We start from the raw sequence: 23,202 nt of genomic DNA, 5'->3' as shown, positions 1-23,202 counted from the left end.
TATTTAGTACCTAATGCTTATAGAGCTTTAATTGTATAAAAACGGTTAAATTAAAACTATAAACTATTCCCACCCCTTCCAAACTTTAAAACAATCTTAATCTTAAAACATATCTACTACAAAAGTATTCTTCTAATTAACTAACTATAAAACAATCATCATAAGTGTTAAAAAGCATATAACTTTAAGTGCAATCAGTAACAAAGATAATTACATAAATGTCCCAAATACCCGACGATGCCAGCAGTATGAGTGATGATGTCTTCGAAGACCCCGAAACTACACAGCGCCGTGTAGAGGAGTCCAGGCGCCGTAAAGATTATGCCAACACCGAATATAGTTTAACTAGAGGTTCTGGCTATTATGGCGATGGAGCTCTGGCATCATCCGAATATTGTCGCTCTCAAATGCCCAGTGGCTATCCGGGTTATAGACCACCGCGGGAAGCTTTACAAATGTATGCCTTAGAAGATGCTGGCTATACAATAGATGATTATGATGATGGTTGGCGTTCCTATCACTACGATGAGGTGGGTATGCCATCTCATCTGACTCACCAACATTTACCACCATTCGATGATACGGTTAATCACAAGGTAAGTTATATGAGCAGAGATAAGTGGGAGGAAGTATCCACCTATCCATAAGAAGGTGGAACAAAATCACAAATAAATAACATTTTGGGTTATGTATCCAGCAACATTTAAGTACTTTTTGCAAATCATAGTTTTATAACTTCTCTCTGACATTTTGTTGTTATTTGGAACTTTCAAAGAATCAGTATAAATCCATTTTCAATTAAAAACATATAGAAGAGCTATATTCGCCAGTGCCGAATCTTATATACCTTTCACCAGGCGCGGATCCAGGTGAACCATTTGGGGGGGAGGGGAAATTTTTCTTTTTTATATGAAAACTTTTTGGTTCTATTTCATAAAATTTTCAAAAAATGTAAAAGTTTGATCTTGATCGGTTAAAAATTTGCGTGCCGCATGAGTGTTTGTAAAAATGTTGCCATTAAATAATTACTTTTGAAATTTAATATAAAAATCTTTGTAACGAGATATAAACGACAAAAATTGGTTAAAAAATTTTAAAGTTATTAAAAATTCCCCAGGCCATTAACGTGTCTCAGGACACTAGAACAAGAAATGTATGAACAAAATTAACATATTTTGAGAAATATTAAAATAAAAGCTAAGTTTTTCTTAAAATATATCCATAGTTACTTGTATATGAGTTTTTGTCTTCGAAGGATAACGTTTTTAAAAATTTCATTTCATTTTCAAATTTTTAAAAATTTTGTTAATAAAATTTCAGAATTTTTTTATCATCACATTGAGATTTATTGAGAACTAGCTGACCCGACAGACGTTGTCCTGTCCAAGTTAAAAAAAAGCTTGTGTTCGATTTGTGAATTTGTGAGAAGCGGTTTGAAAAGGGTAAAAATTAAAAAAGAAAAAAAACGTATTATTGAATGATAATTTTTATTCATATAGGACATAGAATAAAATATACATAGAAGCGCTACTGAGAGACAAAGAACCTAAGTTTGTTGTCAAAAACCTAAGTCTTGCAACAACAGAATACATGTAAATCAATGTACATATTTTGAGTTCTTATATAAGTTATCGAATTTTGGTCTGAAAAATGAGTAATCACAGATCGAGCTCCTTTTCTTGATTCAAAAAATCGAATATTGGTAAGAAATATGAGTGATCACAGATCGAATTCCTTTTCTTGATTCAACGCTTATTGTCCAAGTTATTAGCGAATTTAGATATTTTGAGTTTTTATATAAAAAATCGATTTTTGGTCAGAAATATGAGTGATCATATATTGAGCTGCTTTTCTAGATTAAACGCTTATTTGCCAAGCTATTACCGAATTTAGATATTTTGAGTTTTTATATAAAAAATCTATCTTTGGTCGGAAATAAGAGTGATCACAGATCGCGATCCATTTCTTGATTCAACGCTTATTGTCCAAGTTATTAACGAATTTAGATATTTTGAGTTTTTATATAAAAAATCGATTTTTGGTCAGAAATATGAGTGATCACAGATCGAGCTCCTTTTCTTGATTCAACACTTATTGACCAAGTTATTAGCGAATTTAGATATTTTGAGTTTTTATATAAAAAATCTATCTTTGGTCGGAAATAAGAGTGATCACAGATCGCGATCCATTTCTTGATTCAACGCTTATTGTCCAAGTTATTAACGAATTTAGATATTTTGAGTTTTTATATAAAGCTCCTTTTCTTGATTAAACGCTTATTGGCCAAGTTATTAGCGCATTTAGATATTTTGAGTTTTTATATAAAAAATAGATTTTTGGTCAGAAATATGAGTGATCACAGATGGAGGTCTTTTTCGTGATTAAACGCTTATTGGCCAAGTTATTAGCGAATTTAGATATTTTGAGTTTTTATATAAAAAATCGATTTTTGGTCAGATCATATATTGAGCTGCTTTTCTTGATTAAACGCTTATTGGCCAAGCTATTAGCGATTTTAGATATTTTGAGTTTTTATATAAAAAATCGATTTTTGGTCAAAAATATGAGTGATCACAGATCGAGCTCCTTTTCTTGATTCAACGCTTATTGTCCAAGTTATTAGCGAATTTAGATATTTTGAGTTTTTATATAAAAAATCGATTTTTGGTCAGAAATATGAGTGATCATAGATTGAGCTGATTTTCTTGATTAAACGCTTATTGGCCAAGTTATTAGCGAATTTGGATATTTTGAGTTTTTATATAAAAAATCGATTTTTGGTCAGAAATATGAAAGATCACAGATCGAGCTGCTTTTCTTGATTCAACGCTCACAGATCGAGCTCCTTTTCTTGATTCAACGCTTATTGGCCAAGTTATTAGCGAATTTAGATTTTTTGAGTATTTTTATTTATGTAAAAACTTTTGCGGACTATGTATTGCGAACATTAAAAAAAATTAGTTAAAAAATTTGTTATATCGAAAAAAAATTGGCGTGGTAAATTTTTCCTTCAGTAGAAACTTAACTTCACAGAAAAAAAAAATTCATAATTGGAATGAATTTTGTAATAAATATTATTAATCGAACTTGACTTTTTTTTCCCAAACTTATTTCATTCAAAATAAGAACATGTTCATAAATATTATAAAATTTTACATGACGGAAATTTTAGCTTTTTTTACTTAATTTTTTTAATAAATTGCATTATAATTGTATTATATAATGAATTAGTGCAAGAATATTTGCATAATAGCCATATATTGGCCAATATTTTAAGATAAAAAGGGGAATATCTGAAACTTAAAAATTATCATTAAACATAATAAAACATTCATTAATATAAAAGCATTTCATCCTCTTAAATCAATTTAATCATTTTCGCGCTTTTTATATCATTTTGTAGCTGAAAATCATAAAAAAACTAAAAATTTTCCATGAAAAATTTCAAACATTTTTGAACAACATAAAAATTAAATTGAAATTATATTTTTCAAGCCTTCTAGATTTTATTTCAAAACATAAAATATTAAAAAAATCATACTATTTAAGAAATTATTTATAAATGTTATGAATTGAAATCAATGAATTCGAATCATAATATTTATGTTGAAACTTTTTTCTGTGTTTGGATAACTACGAAAATTTAAATAAAAAATTAGCCAAATCGGTGTAGCCGTTTTCCGATTTTAGATAAATCGAAAAAAGTGGGCATGGTAAATTTTTCATTCCGTAAAAACCTAAGTTGGACTATGACCAACATTTAAAAAAAAAATTGTCTAAATCGGTCTGACAGTTCTCAACTGATGCAATTACCAACGAACGACAATTGATTTTTATTTATATAGATATAATATGGAATAAAAATATGAAAAAATATGTCAATACATTCTGCAGTTTTTCCGTACCTGCGATTAAAATTTTGCGATTTTCGGGAAAAACTAATTTGTTGGCTATATTTGTTGGCTATATTTCCATACTGTTATGAATTTTAAGTAAAACCTATACAGAATCTTATAGTTCAGATAATTTTAAATATACTGTGAAAGTTACTAAAAACTGACAACTTTAACCCTTAAATGGTGAAGGTCAAATGTAAAATTTTGCAAAATTTGGAATTTCTAAATGAAAGATTTCGAAATATTATATATTTTAGGGCCGATTTTAATAAAACTGGAGAAAAATATACATTAGGGTCTAACATTTACAACAATAGTGCAAAAATGGATTTTAACCCTTAAGAGCACAGATTGATATAAAATTCTTATAAATGCTCTATGAAAAAATGGTGCAGATGTGAGCAAATCACCTTTTGGTATTATTAATTTAGTTATTCTTTGCTAACTACCTTTAATTTTGTCTAACTAAGGCCATAGTGCAACATCAAAAACAAAGTAAAACATTTCACAACCACACAATTTTCGACCTTATTTATTTTCATTTGTATTTACTTTTAATCACTTATTCATCTTCATATCTCGCCCCATATTTATTAAGCACACTCTGCCCCCCGTGGTTGCTTTAGCTACCATATACTTCAAACTCAATAAATCTGTAGTTAAGTTTTCTAAATCCTGTAGTTAAGACATCTAATTTTAAAATTAACTTTAATTTTTATTACAACCCCTATACTCTAGTATATTCTAGCAATAAACAACAACAAAAAACAAAAACATAAATGAATTTCTCTTAAACTATTTTTAGACTATATTGCTGGGTGATTCTGGAGTGGGAAAAACTTCTTTTCTGGTTAAATACAATACAGGAGAATTTCGTTTGGGTTCATTTTCTGCTACAGTGGGCATTGCATTAACGGTAAGTTTCAAAAAGAAAAAACAAAAAATAAACACACACAAACATGAAAGAAAAATGTAAAATAAACTCTGCTGTGCTGCTGCTAAAGCTCGGTATTCTGTTCGATTTCACATGAAAAAATATGACAAAATCCATATAAAAAATATAATAATGAAATTGCTGTGAAATTTATTTACACATTTTCATTCAGGCACTATGTTTTTCATCGTAAAATGTTGCTAGCAACATGGTTTTTTTACACAAATTTAAATTGCACAAAAGAATTCAATTTGTGTGGAAATTTGACAAAGAAATAAAATAATTAGAAACAAAAAATAACAAGAAAAAATATTATAACAAAATTTTATTACATTTAATATCTAAATTCAAACAATTCTTAAATGTATTAATGTATATTTATCTGTAAAGATTTTATAGTTATTTTTCTGCTTATACAAATTAAATTAATTTTAATTGTTTTTTAATTTTCAATACAGCAATTTACAACTTTATTTTTTTTCAGTTTTAATTTCAATCCTCAAAAATTTTATGTTAAAAAATTTAAAAAAATATATTTTTGATCCGGTTATTTAAATATATTAAGTATGTGCAAAAAATTGTGTGTTTGCGAAATAATGTGTAACAATTTTTATTTTAAAGGAAATTTGAAGAAAAAGTTTTTAAGTTTTTATTTTATTTATATCTTCTTCAAGTGTTTTCACATAGTACTTGCATGTGAGCAGAGAGTAATGTTGTTGTTGTACAAAAATTGAGAGCTTTCCCATCTTGTTATTCTTTGCTAACTACCATAAACCAGTAAAAATGTATATAAACAAATGTTGAGCAACAATGTTTACTTAAGTTACTAACTACTAATGTAAACACATTTCTCATTCGGGGAAGGGCAACATTGTTGAGCCTGTGAAATTATAAACGATAATGTGGTTGTTTTTAGCAATTTTCCTTTTTCCAGAAACTTGTTGCTTCTTGTTTTTTCTAGACATTTTGGCGCCTTTTTTATTTTAGCATTTTTTTATATTTGCTGCTTTTGTTGGTATTTTGTTTCTTTTTGTTTTTGTTGTATTTTGCCCATTCACTCTATGAAATATGGTTGTTATCTGTACAAATACTTCAGTTTGTAAAGTGTTTTCATAGCTTTTGGTTGTCATCACTTGTTAAATACGCAACATAAAGCAAACTTCAAATGTTCTAAATTTAATTTTTGCCAAATAAATAAAACAAAAGTAACTGTAAAAAAAATATAAAACCTTGCAATTTCCCCATAGAAAAGGTGAATACATATAAAAGAGTGTGTGTTAGTGAGATTTGTGTTTAAAAAAAAAGTGAGCAAAAAAATTCAAAAATGTAATAAAAACGTTTATTTAATGGAGTACTTTGATGTTGGTGTTGTTTTTTATACTCATACATGCATCCATATTGTTTTTGAGAATGTTGATGGTGACTGCATATTGTTGTTGTTGCTATATTTAAAGAGTAACTAGTGGTTACACTGACATTGATTTTGCTTAATTTGTTTAACAATATTAGAGTCTGTATGTAATTGAAAGTGAAATCGTCTGTGTAAACTATCCGCAACTGAATTGATTTCAATATTGCATTTGAGTTTTAGGTTAAAATTAAATGATAAAACTAATAATTAAAACAAGTTTGGCAATATTATATATTTAATACTATTTTATTTTACAAAATTTCAGAATCAAACAAGAGTTTTTTTTTTCCTTTTTTAATTTTGTTTATAGATTTTTTGGTAATTATTTGAACTTTTTATGTAAATTTTTAATTTGGCTTAAGTTGATCTATATATATAAAAATTAAATGGTCCTTGTATATAATGACATCACATGAGAACGGCTGGACCGATTTGGCTGATTTTATTATTCGATTCGAAATTTTCAGGAGATGGTTTTTAAAGAAAAAAAATCTAAAAATTCCGGGTAAAACTCGGATTTTTTAAATAAAAAAGATCCCTAAAGTATGCAGTACTAATTTAGATATTTTATTTGCAAATAAATAAGAACAGGCCGGTGTATAAAGAACTAATATTAGTAAATGCTACCGGGCGAAGCCGGGCGGTCTAGTTTATCAACTAGTTTATTATAATTACTCTGTAATTCAAAGAATATCACTGAAAATTTATTTTAGACAATTGACAAATTGGAATGTATTTTCTACCCTGCCAAGGCCGTCATCAACAATCTTTATTGTCAAGATCTATTGTAAAATATTATTAGGAGTTAGAATATGGGAAGCCAAATTCAAATATATTTTTTTTTTTAATTTATTTACCACAAATTTCAACTATTAAATTTAGAGTTGTATGAATGAACTGCTCAGCGGATATGGAGGAGCAATATATCTATTGCTCAATAGCCATCCGGTAAAAAATAATAAGGTGCTAAATTTTGAAGCCAAAATTTTGCTTTCGAGCCCTTCAAAAAAAAATCAAAATTTTAAGATTTATAAAAAATTACTTAAATTTGAGGGATTTTTTTTTCAAATTCTTAGCTTTTATTTTGAAACATTTATACAATAAAATTTATTTAAAGTATTGGCCATTATTAGCTATGACCATTTCCTATCTTTCTGACAACATATGAATTCCGAGACAAAAGAGCATCTTTTGAGGCCAAGACCAAATCAAGCCAATTTCGGATACTATGTTTTGAAGTGAAGCGTATTCCAGAGAGAGCGTTCTGCATCAATCGAAATTAATAGTAGTCGGACGAGGCAAGGTCTGGACTTTAAGGCGGTTGAGGAAAAACTTCCCAACCACTTCTTTCTAAATGGTTTTATTGCCTAGCGTTGTCATGGTGGAATATTACGGTTTCATGTCTGCTCGCTTCAAACGAATTAGTTGCGTTCGGTAAATCATAATAGATAGGACCCTTTTGGACCCACCAAATACAGATCATTCATTACCTTAGAGTATTGTTAACCAAACTCTCACAACAATAGATTTGTTTCGTATTCTAGTGTTACAATGTGTGTACACTGAACCAAATTTCTTATGAAAATATCCTTCACTGGCAACACTTGTAAAATAACTCATGTTCGTTTTTAATTTTGGTTTCACATATATAAGAAACTCACACATAGACGGTTCCCGCGGGCGTACTGCTGGAGACCAATGCCTTAGAGTCATGGATATTTGGCTTTGGTGTTGATTCGGCTGATTGAAGTAATAATTCGGTGCAAAAATTCTTTACTTTTATAGCATTTAAGCATCATTTCGGACATGAAAAATTTTCTTTCAAGGTCTCACGTCTTCAATTTGTATGGTAACCAATTTCCCTGCTTTTGGATGAATCCTACTGCGTGCAAACGTTTTGAAATTGCTGAGTGAGTAGCTCCCCATGATTCTGCAAGATCTTGTGAAATTTTACAAAAATCTTCATAGAGTAATATGCATCCAATTCTTGGTATTCAAACTGGCCTGGGCGATGTTTGTCTTCCGTGTCAAAATCACTGCTTATAAACCATGCGAACCATCTCTTAGACCTTGAAACCGATGATACACATTCACCATAAGCTTCGATGAGCAATCGGTGTGCTTTAGCGGCAGTTTTTTTTTTTCAAATTAACCTTCGCTTTACCAAAGGTTTTTTATGTACGTGGTTTACCAATACCCACCCGGGTGATACTGCACTTCTATACATATATCCGACGAACAAAATTTTAAAAAATCGAAAGAACCTTATAAAAAGTTTAAAATGTTTTTATTAAATAATATCGAACTCTAAAATTTGTTCATTGAGTCTAAATTTTATTTAAATCGAAACAAAATGAAAAAAATGATTAAGCTAACAAAAACCGAGTGGTCACCCGGGTGGGTATTGGTAAAGCGAAGGTTAAAGATGTAAAGCAAAACTTCCCGCATATGATGTTTTGTTGTCACAAATGTTTGTAGTTATTAGAAAATCTTTTATTAAGTTCATTAACTCTTTGCGTTTGAGTGGTCACTTTACTAACCACCTTTTCTATAGTCTTTAAAACATAGTTTATTGGCATCTATTGCCATTTTGCTAAACAATTATATTTTTTGACGTCATCGCTAGGGTTTTTATCCCGGGAATTCCCAGGATTTTTGGTCGGGATTCCCGGGAATTAAAAACTGACGAAACTGCAAAGACAACATGTTAAAACTCTATTTTTTTTTTAAAAAATGTGAAAAGTTTTGTTTTTAAAATTTTTCGTTTATATCTCGGCAATAATAGACCACTTATTATTATTATTTATTTGGGGTTTTTCGAATGAACATTTAAAAAAGCATATGGAAAACTGCACGATCTTGAAATAAAGGTGAATAATCTTCAAAGCCAAGATTGACCGTTGCGAATTATTCCAGAAAACACTAGCAGAAAAAAGGCCCCTACTTTTGATCACGGCACACCATTTGGTATTTTCAAGTATAAAATTGATTTTGGCCTTGAAAGAAAACACAGCAATAGTCCTTGGTAACAATGTCAGCTTTATAATGAGTGTGTTTTGCAGATGTTGTATTATAAGAATTCACCTTTGAATCCAATAATTTGGAAATTTTCGAGATCAACATAAATTTTATCTCTCAACTATTCAGTTAAATTAAGACATTTTTTTTCAATTCATTTTGAAAATGATTAAAAGTTAAATAAAACTGAATGAAGAAAAGACATTTAAACTCAATTTGTAATAGATTTGAATCAACAAAAATTTAATCATTCAAAGTTTGAATAAATTCTGTTATTAATTAACTTCAAAATTAATTCAATTTAAATGAAGCTTTTGAAGGAAGCTAAAGAATTAGATATTGGGAACGGATTTATGAAATGAAAGGCTGACATTTTTTAATTACGGATTAAGATTTTAGTGAATTAAGCTCAAATTGAATTAATTACTACGAAGTTCTATATATAATGATTAAAACACTAAGTTTCTATATGAAATTTTGCTACAATATTCATAGTATTTTTTTTGCTACAATATTCATAGTATTATATATATTTCGGGAATAGCCGGTTACCCGGGAATGTAGAGAAAAATTTTACCGATTCCCGGGAATCAAAAAAGGTCGGGAAATTAAAAACCCTAGTCATCGTTTATGATTTTTTGCAAAACTTTGCCGTCAGGGTGCTCTGGTTAGATAAATATACATATGTATTAATTTGAAAATATTTTAAAAACCAACGCATTGAATAAAAAGAAGTACAGGATGTTTATTGTTCATCGAATTCAGTGTTACTTTGTTATTTCGGTTTAAAAAAATATTTATACGAAAAACCAATTTTTATCATAGTTATTTTTAATGCCAACTGCCAAGGTGGTTAGTAAACTAACCACTTCACTCCACAAAATATCCTTGGAATGTGGTGGTTTTTTGATGTTTCGAATTATTTTCTCTTATTTTTTATAATAAACTAACCTTGAGTAAAGTAAAAATGTAAGAGTTTTGATTTTAATCGCATTCACAAAAAAGCGTGACTGAAAGAGTTAAATTAAAATGTAATTGTTAAAATTTTAATTTATGAATCTCAAAGTTAAAGTATAAGTTTTTATATTTTACCGAATTGTACCAAAAAAGTACAACTATAGCAACTTTGCAATCCCTGGTTTTTGTCCATATGTAAGCATAGAGAAATACACATAGAACGGAAACTAAAACAAATTACTCAAAATAATCACACATACGAGTGTTGTTTTTGTCATCACATACTTTTTTATACCAATTCATTCTTTCCATTTAGGTTTTTGTTAACTGAGTTAGGTCTTTGGCAGGATAGTTTCCGTTCTATATGAATTTATCTATGGTATTGTATTTCATCTCTATAACATTGATTATAACATGTGCCAGCAGTACAGAATAATTTTTTTTGTTAATAATTTAAATTGTTCACAAACAGCTGCATTTTAAAGTGTGCTAAAGTGTATGAAATGGTGTGAGAAATTAAATCAAAAAATCAAATAAAATCATCGCTCTTCAGTTGAATGTTATTTATGCGTAAAATTACAAAAAATTAATAATTTATGTGTAAAAAGGAAACGTTTACAAACAAAACAAATTGTGTGTAAAATTTGTAGTTACAAACATATGTATACGTACGTATGAGTGATTTATTTATTTTTTTCTTTGTTCAAAGTAATATTACTCATACGCCTATGTATGTATGTCTTAAGGGAATAAAAATCAGTTTGAAAATGTTATGTTTTACTAAAAATCTTTACCAGAAATATTTATGTGAGAAATTAGATATGTTTGTGTGTATGTGGTATTTCTGATGTATTTGTGGTAACATCTGTTTACTGTCCTTTATTGTTTAGTACAATTTTGAGAAATTGTGTTTTTTAAAATGAAATGAACTTTAATTTTAATTGTGAACATCGACAAGTCTTTTTGAGACACTTTATGTTAATAATTGCTGTATAGTTCTGAATAAAAACGCACAATTATGTCAAGCGATATTATTCCTGTTAAAGTTAATAGCTGTAAATGGAAAATAAAATTTTCAAAGAAAATATTGGAATTTTCTTTAACAAGAATTTTAATTGAACTTTTATGAAATTATAGCTTTGTTCGAATACATTTTTAATAAAACTAGTTAAAAATAAAAACTTTTATAAAAATGCTCTAAAATGAAGAAAAAAACACTTTGATTTAAATCGAAGTATTTATTACATTATACAATATCTATACATATATGATATTAAATCTTGTCGCTTTATTTACCTTAATTCGAGTTTTCGAACATATTTAAAAAAGCTTATATTCTGAAACTACATTGAAAATTCTTTAAAATTCCTGAACGTTTTCCATTTTTTTCAACATTTTTTCGAAATTGGAAAATGTAAGTAATTGGCCATAGATAAAACTAAAATTTTATTTTTATCCTTATGATTTCGAGTTTATTTGAACAGCTTTCAAAATTTTTCGAACATAATTTCGAATTTTCGAAAATTATTTCGAGTTTTCAAACTTAAATTCGAATTTTCCAACATATTATTTTAACAGTTTTAAATACTTGGAAATCAACAACCAATTAACGAAACTGACACAAGGCAATAATAACAATCGATTGAATCATTATGGCAACATCATACATGTATCCGAAGACCCGCTGCAGTAGACCAATCATCTACTTAGCTGGAACAACAACCGTTTACCGTTGAATACTGTAACTTCACCTTCGTGAGAAGGGTATATATAAGTTTGTCATTCCGTTTGTAATTTCTACATTTTTAATTTCCGACCCTATAAAGCATATATATTATATTCTGGATCCTTATAGATAGCGGAGTCGATTAAGCCATGTCCGTCTGTCTGTTGAAATCAACTTTCCGAAGCCCCCAAATAACTTACATACACGATTCATACATCAATATCCCAGGAATTCTTCCGGCTCGGTTAATTTAATCGAGAAAATCGGTTCACAAATGGCTGAGATATAAGGAAAAAACCAAGACAACCTCCATTTTTTACCTATTTTTTGACCTATGTATATCTGGATTACTAAGTCATTAATATAGACAATATGGATATTTAATGATAGATATTTCAAAGACCTTTGCAATGACGTATATAAGACCATAAGTTGGACCTACAATGGGTCAAAATCGGAAAAAATATTTTTTAACCCGATTTTTTTTTTCACCAAAAGTTTTTTTTTTCGCTAAATACTAAAAAATTGAAAAAGAAAAAATTTTTTTTTTAAATTTCAAAAAAAAAAAAAATTTAAAAACAGTTCCAAAAAAAAATTTTTAAAAATAAATTAAAAAAAAACAACTTTGGAAAAAAATAAATTTTCTTTACGTAAATTGTCTCAATCTGATGATTTTATTTGAAAAAAACAAAACAACTTAAAGGCCTAAGATTGAAACTAAAATTGAACAACATAAAGACGTAAGATTGAAGCTGAACATGGACTACATAAGGACCTACGATTGAAGCTAAAATTAAACAATATGAAGACCTACGATTGAAGCTAAAATTAAACAATATGAAGACCTACGATTGAAGCTAAAATTAAACAATATGAAGACCTACGATTGAAGCTAAACTTGAAGAACATAAAGACCTACTAATAATTTCTGATATTTTTATTTAAAAAATCTGTTACTTATTTTTGCTTATGAGTTTTGTTTGAAAAAAACCTCAATAATTCTTATGAACGAAATAAAAAATAAAACTCAGAAATAATTAATTTTTCTAAGGAATAATATAATAATCAAATATACAGTTACATATATATGTCACAGACATTAAATTCGTGCGAAAGGAAAATAAAACCATAGAGAAATATACATAGACCGGAAGCTCTGCTGTCAAAGACCTAACTGACCTATCCGAGTTAGTAAAAAAAAACTACATATGTGAAAATAAAAACAGCACTACTGTGTTATATGATTTTAAGCAATTTTTTTGTTTCAGTTTTTTTTTTCTAGTTTCCGCTCTAAGACTAAAACGTATTTAAGTTTTAAAAAAACAAAAAAATTACACTTTCAAATGCAAAAGTGGAATTAAAATTTGTAATAAAAGGACAAATATTCGAATATGTCATGCATACTTTTAGGAGCGACAAATAAATGTTTCCTTCATTAGTTTTGTGTTTTAGAAAAATGTAAGTAGCGCCTCCATAGCATGTGAAGAAAAAAACTGCCACCTTTTTAAATTCCACTTTCATAAAATTTCTGTAACAGAATTTAAATTTAAAATTTTAATTATTTTTTATAAAAATCATGTTTAAACAGATACTAGTAAAAAATATTGTGTAAACGAACAAACTGTATGTCTGCTTTTACACAGGCAAGTTTTATTGCCGCAATTCTGAGTTTATAGGAGAGAGAGGCAAGAAGAAAGAAGAGGGGTACACACTTGCTTATACTGGCAAGTCTCTCCAATTATCTTTTGTTTTCTCATTTTCGCTATGGCGTCTATTAGATTTTGACATGCAAAATTGAACACAGTCTTGATGTGTGTAAACAGACGATCAAGTCTAAAAGAGAATCAAAGAGACTTGCTTCAAATAATAGGGTATTCAATTAATCGGGATTCTGGTTTAATCGGTTAATCGAACAAATAATTAATTTAAAATTATTCGATTAATAGAATAATTTCTATTTTCATTTTATATTGAAAATACAACAACGAATTTTGTGTACAAAAACATAAAAAACAGCAAATAATGTATTTGAGATCATTTTTGTAAACATATCGCCTATTTGCTGCAACAACGTCATAACTCAGAATCCGTGTCTTCTTTGCATTTGAATTGAAACGGATAAATAAATACAAAAAAATAGTTTAAAGTGCAAAGAAAAGAATTTCGGTTAATCTGTTAATCGACACAAATTAATCGGTTTATTTGTTATTTGAAAATCTGCAATTTCAAATTATTCGAATATTTAACCGTCCAAAATTAATCGGTTAACCGATTAACGGTTAATCGATTGAATACCCTATCAAGTAAACTTGCTGTGTGTAAAAGCAGACTATGTTAAATTCTAAAAATTTCATTTGTGACATTAATTTTTTGCAAAATTCGAAACCATAACTCACCTTTGTGATATTCTTTATAATTACCCTGATTTTATTTATAAATTATCTTCATACTAAGTAATATTGTCTTTAACACACTGTTTATACACATTTCCTGTTCAGTGAAGTTTTGTAAAATTCCACAAAAAGAAAGAGAAAAAAAAATCAAATTTATAACAATAAATATTTCAGAGAATCTGTTTAAATAATTTCCTTTTCTAAATAAATAAATACATAGATACAAATGTATGAATGTATGTATATAATGCTGTATATACCAATAAATACAATATCTAGACTCTTAAGCAAACTGTAAAAAACGCAACACAAAAAAGAGAAAAGCAAAACAGCCAAGTTTTATGTTTAAAATCTACCACAGGAAACCATGATGATTAGTTTCCGTTTCCAGGTTGCACAAAACACACAGAATTACTCACACAAACATACATGTTCTTAATATATAAAAAAAAACTGACATTTACTTTTCCCTTAAAGTCTCCATCTAAAAGTAAAGTTTTCTAAAACATTTTTCTCGTCTCCGTTACAAAATGTTTAAGCTATTTATGGAATGTTGCTACGTTATTATAAGTTTAACATTTAATAAAAATGAAAAGTTGAAATTATAAGTAGGATGATCGACGACTGCTATAACTATAAAGAGTTGTAGGAAAAGTTTTGAGAAAATTTTAAAGTTGCGTTTGATTAAGTTTGATATTATTATTACTTTTACAAATAACAAGTTCATGATGCAGTGTTAATTAAGAAGATATGAAAATAAATTTCTAGAGAAATCAGGCAATTAACGCTTTCTAAGAAATTGTTGGTCGAAAAATAAGTAGATTATAATATATAAAATGGCTGGCTGTAAATTGTAAATTACAATTGTGACAATTAGAGTAGCCATGGGATACTAACACGCAAAATTGGGAAATTTAACTTCATTGTACGTCTGTTTAGTGGGCAAACGTCAATTAGCATAAATTTTATAGGAGACACAAAAAAGGCTTATATTTTTATACCCAACACCACCATAGTGGGGAGGGTATAATGCGTTTGTGCAGATGTGTGTAACGCCCAAAAATATTGGTCTAACACCCACCTTAAAGTATACCGATCGACTTAGAATCTGAGTCGATTAAACGATGTCCGTCCGTCCGCCTGGCTGGCTGTCCATGTAAACCTTGTGCGCAGAGTACAAGTCGCAATTTTGAAGATATTTCGATAAAATTTGGTAAATATAATTTTTTCGGCCCAAGGACTGAAATCGGTCCATTATTTCATCTAGCCCCCATACAAATGTCCTCTCGAAATTGGACTTTATCGGTCATAAATGTTTAATTTATCTATGTATCTACACAAATTTCGCTCGAAATAAGTTTTATATATACAAAATTCATATCACCAAATTTTGTTACGATCGGTCCATAATTAGTCATAGCTCCCATATAGACCCGCTTCCGAAAATCACTTTAACGTGCATAAATCGCTTAAAAATGTTAGTATATACACAAAATTCAACATAAATAACTTTCATATAGACATAAATCACTCGACCTAATTTTATGGTGATTGGTCCATAATTGGTCATAGCTCCCATATAAGGCACACTTCCGAAAATCACTCACGAATATAAATTATTGATATTTTAAAAGATAAATATTTTTACTCATTTACTTGGTGTAGGGTATTTCTTACTTGTTTTAAATTGTGGTCTCTTCGAAAGTATAGTTTCTTCTTATTACTGTTCCGTTCCTTAAAAGGTATTTGTAAATAGTTTTGTATTTAACTATAGAAACCTCTTCTCTAGTCAAGAGAAAAGTTTCCTATAATAATTTAATAATTATCTCCACTCTGTAGTTGCTTAGGCCAAACATAATCTCATATTCTATCATTCTCTACTTTAGCAATAATTCAAATTAGTGCTTGGTTTATCTGGCATATTATACAAAAGTTTATTTTCATTTCTACTGTTTGACAATTTACTAATATCATTTTCAATTTAAATTTTGCAAACATTTTCAAATTTGGTTACTGTGGTGGTGTGTATCTCTCTCTCCGTCTCTCTTTTAAGCCGGCTTGATAAACATTTCATTATATTTGGGTTTATTTATACTCGGAATTGAAATTACTATGGCAGCATAATTATTGTGACCACATTCGGTACATGCGTCCATATAAACCTATTTGTTTTGATGTACTTTCGTATTTATTTACATATTTCTAGTATATTTATTTTTGTTTATACATACGCATGTATCTAATTTAATTCAAATCAATTGATTTCAACATACTGACAAATATTTGTGTATGAATCGTATTTACTGTTAGTGCTTTTATATACACATATCTATATTAGACTGGATCGATTTGTATGGATGCAAAACAAATAAAAAAAATCGTTGGGGGAATGATTCTACAAAGAAATCTAAGCAACTTTTCCCTAGAATTCGTAAGTCTAAAATGGATTTTGACCTTGTGGAAATTCAAAAATATGTAAAATCAATTTTAGACTTACTAATGTTTCTTAGAATTATTCGTCAAATCATTTCCTAACTAAACTTTCATTTTATTAAGGAACATAGTCAACATATTTTTTGGATCCTTCCTAATGTTTATATACATATAATGTATAATTCATATGTAGGCGATTGTGCTTTTGTGATTGTGTGCGAGTAGATACTCTTTATTCATTGTCATGGTCAATTTATGCAGTTGTTTCTGGATGTTGGTTTTCCTATTGAAATTACAATTTTATTTAAGCACAAAAATTTTCCACTTTGTTTATTTTTGAATTGCCTTTATCCTATAAAACACTCACTCAAACACCCGAACTTTGCCATATACATACATAAACTTAAATATAGGGTGGTACAGTTTTCCAACAACTGTACTTTTGTTTGGAACAATTTTAATCTAAAGATAACTAACGGTATGGGAAAAAATGCAAACAAAAATTTTGATGCTGGTCAAAATTCTGTAGGTTTTTCAGGACTCATTTTGAATTGCGTTACCATTTGAAAATCTGGAATTTAGTTATTTCGAAATGATAACAATAGAAGGGCTAAATATTTTGAAATAATATTTGTAATTTGCTACAAAATAACACTGTTTGTCAGAACTTGAAAAGCGACCTAATAGGTGTAGTAGGCCTTTAATTTATATGCGCTTGGGGGAGAAAATACTAAAAAAGCTTTTAATGAAAAGTTGAATAACTTTTACAATATTGTTTATACAGTGGTATATTTTTTTATAAGCTTTCATATTAAAATAAATCAAAAAAGTTGATAATTTTTTTTTTAGATATTCTTATAAATAACAATATTTATAACTCACAAATGTATCAAAAAATGCAAGTCATTTTGAAGTGCAATCAGTTTTCTTTCCAAAGCCCCTTAAAGAATTTAATGTCAGACAAAAACTGGCTGAGTTACAGGTCGATAAGTTGACGAACATCAGTGAAAACTGTTTTATTAGAATAACTTCTGAATATGAGGGTGCTTTTGAAATTTTAAGACACGATTTGTAATGTACTCAGTGGAGTATCCAAAACCGAAAACCGGTCAACCGGTTTTTTCATCGATTTAAACTCGACCAGTTTCGGTTTTTTGACAACCCGGTTTTTGTGAAATATATTTTCTAAAGCTAATTTAAACATGTTTTTGAAAAACTTTGATTAGTATTTTAAAAATATTAATTTATTTTATAGAAAATTGATATAAAGATATAAATGTGTAAAGATAGAGCCTTTATAATTCAAAAATATTAAATTTCCGAAGATTTAGTACACCATTCTTAACATATTTTTTATTAGAGTCCACAAATAAAAATAAATTTAAGTAAACCGTTTTCATATTGAATAAAAACTTTATATAAACCGGTTAACCGGTTTTTTTAAAAGACAAAAAACAAAACCAGTTTTTTAAAAAACGCACTTTTTCGGTTAAACCGGAAACCGGTTTTTTAAATTTGCCAATTTTTTGGACACTCTAGTACTCAGCAAGACCTGTAATTCACGCTGCACAGTGGTATAGAAAAAAATAGAGGGTAACAAATCTGTAACTTCTAAGCGCTTAGTCCGATCCCTAATTAATTTGCCACATAAAAAACCAAACATAAGACATATATATCAATGGATTTTGTATATTCTTTCAAAAATATGTACAACTTTTGACAATTAAAAAATTCATGGAATACTTTTTATTGTTTAATGAAATTTTACTCCTATATAGAATTTTCTATTGAAAATGAAAACAAATTTTTAGATTTGTAATCAGGAATCTCGGCGAGAAGATTCTTTATATGTTGTTTATTTGGAAATCGGAACTCAAACGAAGAAATAGGATCGTTTTAAAAATGTGACATACCCGGGGTGACCTACTTATAGGATATAGAATTTGGAGTATAACAAGTGGTCTAACTGTTCTAGCATCCAACTGTCACTAACAATATATTTCAACACCATTCAAATTTCATTCATGTCCTTAAGTGAAAAAATGTCCCAATGTTTCTAAATAAAAACGAATTTAGGGTTTTTGATCTTTTTTACATAGAAGATCATCCAACTCAAATAAGAACTTCAAAAAGTGCGAATATCTGTAGATAAAATCCTTCAAAACTGCCATAAATGTGCATGTATGTCATTAATTTTTTGCATACATTGTACTATTTTATAATGATTTTATATATTATTTGGTTAAACTTTAGAAAAAAATATAGCATTTTCTGTTTTGTTGCAGTTTGTTCCATATACGTTATTAAATTTTCTATTGAATTTCTTTGATTCTTTAGTCAGACTTTTAGATTAGAATTCAGCAGTTTAAATATATATTGGTTTAAGGTAAATATATATTTCTATATAAACGGAAAGGAAACTGTATCTGTTTTTCCAAAAGTGTATGATAAATTGTAGCACCATACAATAAATACATAGAACGGAAGGAGAGAGAAATGGCAATGAAAACAAGTAAGAGTGGTATATTCGGCTGTGCCGAATCTTATATACCCTTCACCAAATTATACTTCAAAATTTTAAATATTTTTAGGTAAACAAAATTTAATTTTTTTTCCAGTTGTTTTTTTAATTTTTTGGAAAATTTTTTTTTCCTGTTATTTAAATTTTTTTTTTTTAAATTTAAAATTTTTTTTTTTGTTTTTTCAATTTTTTTTTAGAAAAAAAAATTCGGGTTAAAATTTTTCCATATTGTCTATATTAATGTCTTAGTAATCCAGATATAGGTCAATAATAGGTCAAAAATCGAGGTTGTCTTGGTTCTTTCCTCATATCTCAGCCATTTGTGGACCGATTTTGCTGATTTTAAATAGCAGAATTCTCGAAAGCATGTCTGACAGAATTATTGAAGATTTGGATCCCGAAGATATCTGGGGTCTTCAGAAAATTGATTTCAACAGACAGACAGACGGACAGCCATGTCCGTCTGTCTGTCTATAAGGATCCAGAATATATATACTTTATAGGGTCGGAAATGAAAAATGTAGAAATTACAAACGGAATGACAAACTTATATATACCCTTCTCACGAAGGTGAAGGGTATAAAAATTAAATACATTTAGGCTCTTTTCACACATATGTGTGGTATAGTAACAAAATACATGGAAATGCATTCTCATGAATTAGGTTTTTGACAACAGACTTAGATTTTTAAAAGTCCTTTTTTGAACATTGTAAAGGGTCTTCCAATAGGGAAATCCGAACTTTATCAGTTAATAGCGGCCATATTATTAAATCTATATCTTTATAATTGGCTGTCATTTAATTAGTTTGTTTTGCCAAATAACAATAGACGGATATATATGATAAAATTGTGGTCTTCTGTTCCGTGAATCCCATTTCTGGTACGTTAATAAAGAAAATTGTCGAATTTGGGACGATTCCAATCCACATGAGATCAAAGAGCGTCCAATTCATGGCGGCTTACCAACTTCTTTTGGCCTGAATTGGTTGATATGGGTACCAACGACATGTGGGTATCAGCTCATGTCACATTAAACAATCTGCACGAGCGATTTGGAGGACATGGTCATCTCACGTGGAGGTGATGTGAACTGGCCACTGAAAATAGTTATGACCCTAATGTTTTCGATAAACTGACACCTGTTCATACATGCATGCACAACACAATAGTTTAGAAACAGCAAACAAAAGAACCAACCCTCAACCAAATGGAATTTTTGCATTCAACAACCTACACTTGGTAACAAAAACTAAAAATACACGTTTTTTAAAGCCAATTTTTGCACAAACAATTTAGCTTAATTTTTATGGCCAATTTGATAATGGTGGTCAATTCGTTGCCTTTGCAGTATTTAAATTCTACAGAAATTTGTAGATCCAACGGCAGGCTCTTGTTGCAGACAAAAACACTGGGTATTAATATTTGACAAACATTTATGTAATTGTCCGTTGATTAGAAATGTTTGGTATTAAAAATTTGCAAAATTGGTCCAACCAAAAATGCGATAGGAGAGGAGACCTAGAGACGATGTAAATAAAAATTAACAAAATAGTTTGAACCGGTAAAAAGTGTTGGATAAAAATATTTGAAAAATGGCTATTGGTAAATTTTGGTCGTTTTCAATTTAAAAACCAAAACTTTTTTTCTAGGAAACAAAAAGCAGAATTAAAATGAAAATTAAAAATTTTCTCAATTTTCAAATTTCAGATCGATTATTTTTGGACTTGTAAAAGAGTAATATTTTGAAATTGCTGCAATTTTCAAATAACTAGCTAATAGAATAGATCTAATAGATTAGAGCTAATCGAATCTACATCTAATAGATTCGAAACCAAAATTTGCACGCAAGTCTGAGGAGCCCTACCTTGAGAACCACAGTGCCGCTCCTGAGCATTATGTAAAAATCCGTCGTAAAAATTTTAGCTTGAATATTTCTCTGCTACATTTACGTAAAATTTGATGGCAATCGGATCAGCCGTTTTGAAATAACAGATTAATTCCCAAAATATTATGATTCTATGATTGGTTAACATTGTCCGATTCGACTCAAAATTTCAGTGTCACATTATTTCGACCCCTATTCCTTTGATTTTGAAAAAAACACCCCAATTTGAATAACGGGCACAGCATTTTGATTTGTGAAATATAATTCCCCTACAAATAAGTTACACACAATCTTTATAGTTGTTTTTGTTGATTCTTCAATAATAATGAAATCAATAAATTCATTGCTTTCAGTAAAAACAATCAACTAACTGTAAATAATTTTTGTTTTAAATTTTCCTTTTTCTGCAATAAAATTTACAATAAACAGCAACAATGAATTAAATACATCCTACGGCTTTATTAAAAATCAAACATTTAGAGGAAGACAACATACTAGACGCCATATTATTTTTCATCTCATAAATATAATTCCTGTTAGAAAGTACAATGAGAGAGTAAAAGTACTGATGTAAGAACAAGACAAGACAATACAAGACTTTACAAATTGTTGCTTTAATTTCAATTTCAAAATTTCATTAATCCGATTAACATTTCAATGTCTAGCAAAAGTATTGTAAGGTATTACAACATATGTGTTGAGGTTTACGTTAGAGGTATGATACAGCAAAAAAAACTGTTTCATTGACACAATAAAGTCTGCTTTTGTAATAAAATAATACTTTTTTTTATATGGATTTAAAATAATTCATAACTTTTTGTGATGAACTGAAATTTATGGTTTCACCATCTTTTTTGGCCAAACAAAAAAAAATAAAGTTTAAATTGGCAAAATCAACGAAAAAAATTAAAACAAACATGAATTGTTGAAACTTTTATTGTTTGCATATTTAAATAATTTGATGATAATGGCTGTAGATATGTACTATATATACAAATAATAATAATACTTTATTTATTTATTTGTTTGCCATTATTTCAATTTATTTTATGCTATGAATTCTTAAAATTGTTTTCAATAAACACCTGGTATTTATAACATTTTGATGAAAGGGGTTGTTTTCGTTTGTTTAGGAAGGTAGAATTATTTTTAAATTTATTTCTATGAAATATGAAACAACAATATAACTATTTTAGCAATAATAGTAGCAATTTAATATTATTTCATTAAAATTAGTTTAAGAGATTACAAAAATTGTTTGTATAAATTCTATATAAACAGTAAGGTGCTGGAATCCATGTTTATTTTAAATAAATTCATTGAAATGCATTATTGTTGGGGGGATTTTTTCATTATAACTAAACACATAATACTATTGAACGGTTTAAATTACAAATTGAAATTGTTGATGAAAGGCATGGACATCAAATATACATATATTATTATAAAAGGTCATCATTTAAGTTCACGTGCCTTTTAGTTATTCTGTATCAAAAGTAAATTTTTTTTAACTAAAATAATGATATACAATTTGTTTTTAATCATTACTACATTGCTTTGTTTAATTGATTTTCTTTATTAAAGTTTTTTTTTTTTTACTCCTGCAGTCTAGACAAATTTAAAATTGCAATTTTTTAACTTGTTGCTTTATTTGACCTTTGACTTCTCAAAATGACTAATATTCCAAAATGTTTTTGTTACTTAAAATAACAAAAGGCTAGAATCTAAAATTGATTTACTTTTTATACAGACACACATCATTTATGCAAAATATTCTTTACAGGACTTAAAATAAAAGTTGAAAAAATAAAGAAAATACACGAAATAACATTAAATGGAGGTAAACGATGACAAAGAGGAAAAAATATAGGGAGAAAAAACTTTATAATGCTGATAAATTTTGTAACAGCTAAAAGATAAATACTCAAATCAATTTAAGGTTAGAATTAGTTTAAGAAAACCCAGCAATATTTTATTTCGCTTTTTTAAACCTCCATTAGTCGCAACCATTTTCAATTGAGATTAG

At 28.4% G+C, this 23,202-nt stretch overlaps 1 protein-coding gene across 1 annotated transcript in view; it reads left to right on the top strand.

The window, feature by feature from the left end:
- The first annotated feature begins 218 nt into the window (after window positions 1–218).
- Window positions 219–23,202, top strand: part of Rab26 (RAS oncogene family member Rab26) — a 128,292-nt gene continuing 105,308 nt past the window's right edge. The window contains exons 1-2 of the mRNA XM_065505176.1: window positions 219–596; window positions 4,702–4,812. Of these exons, the coding sequence (XP_065361248.1) occupies window positions 219–596; window positions 4,702–4,812 (489 nt within the window). The remainder of the gene's footprint in view (window positions 597–4,701; window positions 4,813–23,202) is intronic.

The sequence above is a fragment of the Calliphora vicina genome, chromosome 3, assembly GCF_958450345.1.
Source record: "Calliphora vicina chromosome 3, idCalVici1.1, whole genome shotgun sequence".
NCBI classification, from domain to species: domain Eukaryota; kingdom Metazoa; phylum Arthropoda; class Insecta; order Diptera; family Calliphoridae; genus Calliphora; species Calliphora vicina.
This window is presented reverse-complemented; position numbering and strand designations above follow the sequence as displayed.